The sequence below is a fragment of the Sphaeramia orbicularis genome, chromosome 4 (assembly GCF_902148855.1).
Source record: "Sphaeramia orbicularis chromosome 4, fSphaOr1.1, whole genome shotgun sequence".
In the NCBI taxonomy this organism is placed as follows: Eukaryota; Metazoa; Chordata; class Actinopteri; order Kurtiformes; family Apogonidae; genus Sphaeramia; species Sphaeramia orbicularis.
In genome coordinates this window covers 38,397,782-38,409,235 of record NC_043960.1, presented here as the reverse complement: position 1 = coordinate 38,409,235, position 11,454 = coordinate 38,397,782, and the positions used below count along the sequence as shown (strand labels likewise).

General features: G+C 37.0%; 1 protein-coding gene across 2 annotated transcripts in view; it reads right to left on the bottom strand.

Moving 5' to 3' along the window:
- Window positions 1–11,454, bottom strand: part of ell (elongation factor RNA polymerase II) — a 42,143-nt gene that overhangs the window by 21,307 nt on the left and 9,382 nt on the right. For both annotated transcript variants that reach the window (XM_030131930.1, XM_030131931.1), the window contains exon 2: window positions 4,763–4,807. In XM_030131930.1, the coding sequence (XP_029987790.1) occupies window positions 4,763–4,807 (45 nt within the window). The remainder of the gene's footprint in view (window positions 1–4,762; window positions 4,808–11,454) is intronic.

The window sequence follows — 11,454 nt, the reverse complement described above, 5'->3', positions numbered from 1 at the left end:
CAATGTGCTTACAGCAACTGTGTACCCTTTGGATGTACCAAAAACCAAGACAAACTTTCACAACGAAACCAGACCTGTTCTTAATATTGCTGGGGAGTGTTTTTGACTCCTTTTAGACATCAATAGTCTGGAAAACAATCCAGAAAATCCAGTTTGATAGATACATGAGTGTGAAGACTGGTCAGATGCCACAACACTACACTAGGTTTCTAATAATATCAAACCATAATTCTCAACTTTGAATAATGAAGGAACACAGAAATGACGTGACAAAGTGATCCAGGAATGTGCTCTTGCATGTGTTTGATCAGGCAAATGCAGCACTGTGACGGAGGACAGTGCATTACTTTGTGGAAAAGAAACATGAGGAATGTTCAACAGTAGTGTGTTTATTTGTCAGAGCCCCTTGCTGATTCAACACAGCAGCCAAAATGAAATGCATTTTGTCATACAGAGTTGTCTGTTTTACCGCAGCCTTTGACAAAAACAGAAGCAAACAACAATTCAGAGAAAAAGACAAGGTGATAGACAGAAAAAGCTATGTGGGGTTACTACAGGAAAGAAGCACGTCCCACTCACATAAGCAAAGTTATACAAATACATCAACAGCTACTAGAATGACATATATAGAGTAAATGTTCACTTTGACCATGAGCATCTGAACTTAAACCTCCACAGAAAAACAGCGCAGACATACAGCTGCATCATTTGTCAGTTTTCAGTGTAAATTCTTTCCTCTGTGTGGTGCAAGAAACCATGGCGCATGAATTTAATTCTTCAAACTCACAAGCTGTATCAGATGAATAAATATGAGTGAATGAATACTGGATCTTATCTTAACAGCCAGGCCATCTGTTATATAACTGAGTCACTTTCACACTTCCATTCTGATCTCACCATTAACAGATTTGCCACCAATGTGAGCCTTCTGCATCAACAAAATGCATGCTTTTCTTTACCATTTCAACACCTAAAAATAAGATTCAAAACATCAACTCTGCTACTGTATCTACATTGTGCAGATGCTGAAAAATATGATGTTGTTGGCGACGTATGTATGTGTCACCAACAAACAGTTAAATCAAGAAAAGGAATATTTAGAAGCCATGTCATCTTTGAGTATTTCTATGACATGTAATTCAACTGTCATCTTTTCAGTTGCTGTATGTCTGTAACCTCTTAAAAGCATTCCGGTGGTGTTTAAACAGAACTAAACAGACAACAGTTATGATAAAAAGAACCGAAGTAAAAAATACAAATGAAAAAACAAAACAAAACAGTAATAATAAAAGTAACAACAACCATGATCAAACAATGAATGCTGAACAAATTCAGTGGATTGCTGGTTCAATCTATAACAGTTTTGTAAGTGCTTATTTTGGAAGCACTGAATGCATTCAGTGAATTCCCAAAGCACGACTTCAGAGCTTAAAAAGAAAATCATAAAAACAAGCTACCTACTACAGGCAGCATGAAGTGTGAAGACTGACAATGTATGTGTGATTTATAGTATGAGGTAGCGCCTCCATATGTAAACAGCTCTTGCTTGTTACGTAGGTCTATGGTGACACTACAACCCTAACAGCTCTTTTTGGATTTCTTGCAAAGACCTGATTGTTCTTTTTGGCTCTTAACATTATTTTTCATCGTGTTTTTTTTTTTTTTTAAATATCAGATTCCCATGGTTCTCAACTGACTCACCTGAGTAACATTTCACATGCAGCATGTAATTATACAGAGTGGAATTCAGTGAACTTTACAAGTGCCATTTACAAGTTTATAGGAAGTGAAAGCTTCTCTCGGCCATTTCTTTCTATAAACTTGTAAAAACAGACATGTATTCACTCATGTTCTCGTGTCTATGCATGTGCTGATGTCAGCATATCAATTGCCTCTATATATATGCGAAGTTTGACGTAAATTGAAACAAAATTGATGTTTTTATAGACATTTGAAATTTCGCCCATTAGGTTTTGAAAATTCATAAAAAATTTTACCTTTGACCAAGTTTTCCCAAAATGTGATGACATCTTTTCTAGGTCGCTGGCAATCTATAAACCCAATTTGTTATGAATTCAACCAATAGTTTTGCTGCTACAGACATTTGAAATTTCACCCTTTATAAGTAAATGGGGAAAAAAAAAGATTTTAAAAATTCGTAAAAAATTGGAACTTTAACCTACTATTCCCAAAATGTAATGAGATCTATTCTGGGTCACTGACAGTCTATAAACCCAGTTTGGTATGACTTCAACCAATAGTTTTGCTGCTAAAGTGTTAAAAAACAAACAAACAAACCGAACCAAAAACAATACCCCTTGCCTCCCCTTCAGGGGGTGGGGTAATAAATGCATTTTGCTGCCTGATCCAAATGAAGGACAGGCCTCTTAGTCAGTGCAGGATGTTTGTAATGTCCATCAGAGCCAACAACATAATGTCATCAGTGTTTATAATACTATCAAGCAATATTAGTTAGCTAGCAAGGTAGCCAACAGACAAGTCACAAATAATTCATACAAAACAAACGCTGCCCAGCTGCACTTCTATTTGAAATTGGAACATGAACTATGTCCCATCATTATTTTTTACTTTACACTCTCAATTGATCATATAAAACTGAATATTAATGAAATTGAAAGGGTGTATGAAACAAAATTTTTGGGAGTGATTATTGACCATAAACTCTGTTGGAAACCACAAATAGAATATATCAAACGCAAAATGTCCAAGGCTGTTGAGATTCTTTATAAAACTCGAGACTTGTTAAGCAAAAAATGTTTGCATATGTTGTATTGTTCACTTGTAATGCCATATATGTCATACTGTGTGGAAATATGGGGCAATGTGTATAAAACTAATTTAGACCCGATAATTAAACTAAAAAAAAAAAAAAGCTATTAGAGTCATAAACAAAGCTGGTTATCTCCAATCAAGTAATCCACTTTTTGTAGAATCTGGTTTACTAAAATTTTTTGACATTGTATATTTAAAAACAATGGAATTTATGTTTTGCATTAAAAGTAAAAACCTTCCTTTTTGTATTCAGAAAATTTTTAAGTTAAGAGAAGGACATTATAATTTAAGAGGGATGTTTGTGTTTGAAAAATGTAAAGTAAGAACAAACGTTAAATATCACAGTGTTTCAGTTATTGGTGTCAAGCTATGGAACGAACTGAAGGATGAAGTGAAATTGTGTAGCTCACTGTTGAGTTTCAAAAAGAATTTAATTTGTCAAATTATGAAGGGCTATGAAAGTAATATGATTACAAAATAACTTATTACACTGAATGTAGTATAATTTAAGTTTAAGTATTTATCTGCTGCAACTTAAGGTGTGGACTTGGACTAAGGATGTGAATAGGAGAAGCAGAAATAAGCCTCCAGCTTCAGCTTCTTCCTTTTTCAGTTACAAAATGTGTTAATTTTATGTTTTGTTTTTTAATATGTAGGTGTTTTGTTTTGTTGTTTTTTAATATGTATGTGTTTTGTATTTAACTGAAATAAACATTCATTCATTCATTCAACTGGTGATCCAAGCTTGTTCAAGTATGGTAAAGAAGGATCTGAAGTGATGTAAATGCCACATGAATTCTGAATTAATGAAAATATGTACATGTTGAATTTCAGAACCGACATAAAGAGGAGGCTCCATAATGGCCACATCTCCACATTCTTGCTGTGTTGAAAGATCTTCATTTTGAGAAATCTCATACATCACCATCTATTTTTAGAGAAAATGTGATTTGTATGCACATTTTTAGCCACTGCATTATGGAGGCTAATAATATTTCACTAAACAAAGTAACTACTAAGGACAGGGATGTGTCAACTCCACAGTCTTACAAATATGCATTTCTGGGTAAATCACACATTCAATATCCTCAGCTACAAGGGTTATCAGTGTGGTATTCAGCAACATGTCAATCATTAATCATCCCTCAATCCCAAGCACACATTCAGCTCACATTTCTTAATATGCCAAACCATCTCAACCAGACACGGTATAAGGTGTAGAGCAGGTAATGGGGAGGGCAGTGAATCTGTAGAGAACTATTAGGAAAGATGTGTCCTATGTCTTTACAGATGAAAACAACTTTTGTCAGGAATGATCCTCATACAAAAGCTTATCATGACAACAAAGTGTGTGGACAAAAATCACTACAAGATTCAGATGAACTGCTTGTCAAACTGTATGAGCATAGAGGTGTACAGAGACTACTTAAGCACATGAGACCATTTAACAATAGGCAGGCTCTCACATGCAATGCTTGGCTTTTTACCCTGCAGGAAACAGTTGCTTATGCAGAGAATGTTTGTGAGCATGAGGATGTTTATCATCTACAGTGGAGCAGTAATAGCTCATAAAGTGAGCACTGGCTGAGCCTTGTTCAAATTTTGTCAGTGTCATGATTAGAAGCAGCAAATACAGAAAGAGGACAGGCTTAGTTACATCCTCGATTACAAAAACAATTTGTGCCTAATTTCACTGCTGCTTCTTTTGTTTCTACATTTATTCTATTTATTCCCACCATGTTCTACATTAAGGTAAAACAGTACAAGTGATCTAAAGCCATCTATGTGGACATTCTTGCTGTTCTAGAAGACAACCGGTTTAAGGCGTTCTGCTCAAGTATCATGTAAGGAGGCTTGCACGCAGTAGATACTTGGCATCCTCTATTATTGCAGGCTATTGTCTAATAACAATAAAGAAATAGTGCAGGAATGTACTTGGAGGAGGCAGTGGTTAGAATGGCATACTTACCCCTTGGTTTCCATTAAATCTGATCAATGGTCGTGAAGACAGGACCTGTAAGATATGAATAACAGCATTACTGTCTTGCAAATTTAAAGACAATGTGTACAAGCTTAAATCTCAAAAAATGATGCAAAAGACTGGTGAAAATATAAGGCAACATGACTACAACATCACTTCATAGATGCTGATGTTTAAGCCAGTGACTAACCCATAAAGACCCAGTGCTAAGTTTTGTGGTAATTGTAATATTATCCTCCTTATTTTGTGTTTTTTCAGTGTAAATCATGCATTTTACTATATTTAATTCACTGATCACATAGATGTTCATAAAAGCTCAGATTAAAGTTGAGGGTTATTATATCAAATGCAGAGAAAATTCAAGAAAAAGTGACTTTTTCAGTAAAATCTATCAATAACTGAACATAAACCCAGTGTCTCAATCCACTGTCATTGATCCAACTCCATGGGTTTTGCTGGTGAATTAATGTTGTAGAAGATGACAGTGTTTCCATGTCCACTATGAAACCTCTGAACGTCCAAATGGGTCATATCTGATGACCATGAAAAGATGACAAACTCCATTTTACACCAATTATTTACATGTATTGACAGGATTAGTGGATTAACAGGTATTAAACAGTAAAGATCAGTAGATGCTTTTGATTGCCAGTGGATGTTTGGGTCTTTATGTGTTAAGGATGAATGTAAACATCTGGCTGTATGCAGTGGATAAATGCTTTCTTCTTCTTTCCGGATGTTAAAACACACTCATCATGGACATGAAAGTAACACCAGTTCGACACAGACGAACTAGAAACAATTTCCAATACGCCTGTGTTTTACAGAATTGTTAGCCACAGAGAAACCACATAGTTTCACAAAGCTTTCTATTCAGACCTATGAATTACAATCTCTAATCATCCATGTCCTAATTCTTTTCATATGTGGACCTACTGACCTCATTTGAGTAGTGTTACCCTATTCCCACGGGTTTTATCGGAAGATGGCCACTCACGTTATTCACCAGTATTTTGCATAATGTTGTTAACTTCATCCAAGCTATTCAGTAATCAAGCCATTCCACATGTCAACTGATTAACATGTCTTGCATAACATAAAATTTAAAGGAATTTGCGTCGTGCAGTCTTAGTAACAGAAGAAAGGCTAAACAGCGTTTCCTCTTCACTCTTACGAGTACTCAGCTTTCTCAGTATCACATCCACAGTCTAGGTTCTTTTTTGCTGACAGTTTACCATTTGATGTTTTAAGTCTACATTCAGTTTCACTTTGACTGTTTTAAATAGTAAAAACATAATACACCAATGTTGTTACCATACAACGTAAGAAATGATTTGTAGTGTCAAATGCTGTAATGTGCAGCAAAACGCATTGTGCAATTATTCCTTATAAAAGATAACTTCTGTCATTTAACTGTACTATAAACAGCTGTTGAACATAAACATTCACAGAGATCAAAAAGACAAAGTCATTTCCTCCTTGGTACTGCAGTAGAATCAAGACTAGTCACATGAGAGAGACATAAGTTCAAGTAGGGTAAGGCCTTTATATGTATGTATGATATGTAGCATGTAGGGGTGGGCAATATGGGCAAAAAATAATAATCACGATTTTTTTTTTTTAATTTCCCGAAAATGATAATCTGACGATATCCTAAAATGGGATTTTTTTTTTTTTTTTTTTTACAAAAAATGCTGTAAAAGTCTACTTGCTTACCAGGACATCTTTGGACAGACACAGCATTTCACAACAACAGCTCTTGTTTATTTTTAAAGTGCTTCATATATCTTCTGCAAAACATGGGGGGGGGGGGGGGGGGGGGGTTATGTACGTGGAGTAGGGGCAGTAGTTATATACGTGGGTGTGTGGTCCATAACTAACGTAACTAATGCTGGGCTGAAACGGAAGTGAAACCTATCATGCTTTCAACGTCCGACTGCCATCTTCTATGCCACTATTTTACAGCGGATCTTGCATGAAATTTTCATAACTTCTAACCTGTATTCACTGGACCCCTCCACATGAATTTGTCACATTTACCCCCCCTTTACGATGCCCCAGCTTGCATATAATGTTATTTTGACTGACATCAGTCTTATCAAAACCGAACCACTTCCAGACTATGGATGTGGACCCACGTCTCGCTATGAAATCCTCCGCTGAGACGGCAGACTCCTGCATATTTCTTCCATGTGAGACAATGTTGTGTTTTGGGTGCCGCCGAGTCACCACGAGACTGAATCCTGTCCGCTGATTGGCTTCTGAGGCACGCATTCGGCCAATGAGGACTTTCATGCACCTCTCCTTTACCGTCTGTGCACCATCCATTTGTTTTCTTTTCGAGAATGTATGAATACTCAATGAAAAATTGCACATCGTCAAATCAATATTCACAATATTATCGTAGGTGATATATATTGCCCACCTCTAGTAGCATGCATACCAAGAGCTGTTCTGCTATCCTCCATTTAGGACCTATGCCACACTTTACTTTAATGAAGTCCAAGTCAGTGCTTGGCATCATTCCAGTTTAAGCTCAGTATCACTCAGAGCATTATTTAATGGATTAGCACAGGATACTTATCCATTCCCAGTCCTTTGGATACTGAGAAACCAAAAGGACACCTACATGAAAACATGACCTACTACATAAGCTTACTCATATGAGTGGGTAGGTGAAGAGACAGAAATATATACTGTAGACATATATACACATACAGTATATATTTTCATAGCCAGCAGTTTATAATGATATCCATACTGAAAGGAAAGGTCAGATAGTGAAGTAAGTGAAGCCGGTGTGATAATGTGTTAAAAGACCCATTAAACTCTTTAATATTACGACACTGAGCAGATGCCCCACACCTAAAGTAGGTGCCACTGGACGAAAACTGCATTAAAGTAAAGGCGTCTTGTTCATGTTACAGTTAAAGAGAGAATGAGTAAATCTCAACCCAACCTTGCCCCAAAATTTCATGCTGACATCCTTGGTTTTAAGCTGCTACTAATTTGGGTACTGAAGTGGCTGATTTGTCTTACAGGATGCTCCAGGACACACCAAACAGGCAACAAACAGTTAAGTTAAACTTGTTAGAAAGGAAAGTATTAACACAGTCTGAAGTGGTATGTTGACACTTCTTCTTACAAATCCTCTAACACCCCCTCATGTTCATCAATGCACTCACCTACACTATTAATTTAGTACTGAGCAAGACTATAGTGTATGAGTAAAATACTGATTTAAAACAATACTAGCTTAGTAAAGTCTCAGTTTGAGGCTGTTTGAGGTGAATTAGGGTTTTCCCTACCATTATAAAACTTAGGTACAGCACTAAAGACAGATGAAAGTAAAATCAATGTGGCAAGCGTCAAAAATAATTAAAAGGACTTTCAGATCTAACATTCATAGTCAGTCTCTGGGGGATTTCTTCAGCAAGGTTTGTTGTAACCTTATTGGTATCGTTTATTCATTACCTTCTGTGGCTTCTTTCAGTTGTTTCTTTGTATACAGATATGAAGTGGAATGACCCCCAAACCTACATCTGTGCCCCTAAATCTTCCACAAGGGGAAATGCTGATATGAATATGATTTGACTTTGACTGTAAGTGCAATAATAAGCAAGCCCTCTTTCAACAATTAAGGTTCAGCTCATTTGAATTCCATTTTATTCATATAGTGCCAATCACAATGAACAGTTACCTCAAGGGACTTCACAAATAAAGGTCAAGGCCTTAAAAATACACCTGACAAATCCTCCAGCAGCAACAACAGGGAGAGAAAAACTTCTTTTTGGTAATGATAATGGTTGAGAAAACCATGTGGAAAAAAGTTTCCTTTGAATAATTTCAGATCCCAGAAAGCACCAAGCCACATAAAGACTGATGGAAAACTCCATGAATGATTAATTATTTGGATTTATCCCAGATTTCACGTTAGATTACATGTTTGGGACACTGGGGAAATCTGGGAACCTTTACTCTTGCCCAAGCCTTTCTAATCAGTATGAATAAAAGAAGAATCCCAGGAACAGAAACTCATTGAAATATTTATCTTCAACAAAAAGACTTTTTCATTGTGTCCTAATGTCTGCACACACAGAGCCTATCCAGGAAGACCATACCTTTCATGGAGCCATGCTTCATGACCTACCCCTGCAGTGTTTTACACAGCACCCATTTTAGCACTCCCACCCAATGCCCTCCCCCTCCCCAGCCCAGCTAACATAGTGCTACCCTCAGCCTGTTCATTTGAATGGGCTGCTGACATGTCACTATTCTCTGGGACCTGAGCCCAGAATGTTCCACAGAGCTAACCTTAGGGACAGAGTATGGGTCCTGCCTATGGATCGATGACAAGGCTGTGGATGTTCCCACACGCTGCCAACCAGTAACAGAATGGGGATCAGCTGGACAGAGCTCGGACTTGCTGCCTAGCAGCCTGTGATAAATCTGAACTGTTGACAATGTCGTTCAAGTTTGTTTCCTCCTAAAACACAACAGCTTATTGCACCTCTACACTGCATGTTTTCCTTTACAAGAAGCAAATGGGAATAACAGAAGCATTAACTTCAAATTTTCCAACCATGCTTTCAGTTTGTTTTTCCTCTGGGCTTTAACTGAACATAGTCCAGAACTTTGTGTCTGAATAATATAACCTAGACTTTGGATTAATTTCTATTTGTATATATATTTAAATCAAAAATAGCAGCCAAAAAACAGTCTACTATAAATTCAAACTTAAAACTGCAGGGCCAAAAAATGACTGAATTACAAGACTAGACAAAGTTTAGTCCTAAAGATAGAAGAAAAATAGATGATATTCCATGAAACCTTTCCTCCATCACCGGAAGGAAAACATCAGATGTTGACGAAAATGAGATTACCAATTCCAAATCTGAAATGAGAATTTCTCCAACATGTCAGGATTTTGAGTTATGCACAAGTCATTTGGTAAAATTTTTCTCACAGTAGTAAAATCATTGCTGACTGGTGTGAAAAGACAAAATCTTATGGTATGAAGTAGATATTCTACAGTCTCAACAGAGTTAGGAGCAAATGCATAAATTCTGACCATCTGGATTACAATATTCTGAAAGGTAATTATGGCAAAAGACCATCAACTCAAGTTTAAAGGTTTTGTTAAGCATGTAAAATTGTTTGCTAGCCTGCATTTTCAGAGAAGTCTTATTAAAAGACTAACAATAACAAAAAAGTTTCTCCAGTTATAATCTGCATGTAACAGTTATTGTTTTAAAATACAGTCTTGCATAGACATGGATGCAAATTATATTGTCAACCACACAAGTGTAACTCTCTACTCTCTCAGGCTGTGCTGCCAAATGATTCCTTTGTTTTGTAGTAGAGGCACACAGGAATAGCAATGCACAAATCCCCGTGGTTATGGCAGTGGCACCAAAACTGTCAGGTGTTTAGTTGCATCTCACACTGATGAGATGTTCCACCTGTCTAGGATTTCAGAGGTGAAAAGAACACTTTGTGCAATGCACTGTACAAGGCTGAAAACATACTGGGCGTCTCTGTAATCGCAATGCAAGTGGACATGCATTATGCTGAACTTGGCCTGTGTGAGAAACAGGGTGTACCAGTTCAGTTCTTTAAAATAGCGGTGACAGAAGAGTGTCAGATGAGTGCCTAAAGTAACACACATGCATTTCAACTTAATTGGGTTTATTTGTTGGTGCATTTACTGTAACTGGCTTCCATGCTTGAAAGAAACCCTTTGAAGCCGTTTGTGTTCTCCATTTGATGAATGCTGAGCTACGTTTGATCTTGTACTTGAGATCGCAACACAAATCTCTTTTGTGTGCACCATTTTTTAAGTTGTAGGGGGAGGATCTGAACACGCAGAATCTGTCAGGTTTGTGTTACACATTCTCACATCTTTTAAAATCATCAGTGGCATACTCCGACTACAACCCAACCCTACTTCAAAGAATTTTCCCTGCTTTACTTCTGTACTTGCGACATTTCCATAGCAAAAAAAAAAAGAAATCTGTCTATGAATCTGGGCCTGATCATTCATAAATCACTCAAATTCAAGATAAAGTGATAGGTTTTATCTTTGATTATCCTGAAAATATACCCTAGGCTAATGTAGTGCAAGCTTGATTACACATATATGGCTTTATTCTTGACTCATTTGAACCAAAAGGCCATTTACTTAAATAGAAAAATCCATGACCACTCATCTAACAGAACTGGGAGAGAGACCAGTTCTTTAGTGCAGCAGAATCATAGTTGAAGGACAGAATAAGTTTACAGGTTTAATTTCAACCTCTGGCAATGTGGCTACGGTCTTTAGACATAAGGAAGCAAGGTATAAAGAAAATGCAAATAAATTAAACATCCACTGCAAGCCAATCTTTATTTAATGCCAATAGCACCAAAATTTACCAACTCAGAGGAACACGCATGTGATTTTCTCATAGAGCCCGAACATGGCATGGGGACAAGTTCAAATAAATGCCATGAATTTGCCACTCTATTTATTCTACTTGCATACAGATCATTTTTTGACTGTGTGTGCTGAAGAGGGCAGACAGGTGGAGGTTCAGCCACCACTTAGCCTACTTCATCCTGTAGAGGAACTAGAACCCCCAAAAACAGAAAAAGCAACAAGGGATGGAGATCACAAAGGGTGAGACACCTTCATAGTCTGT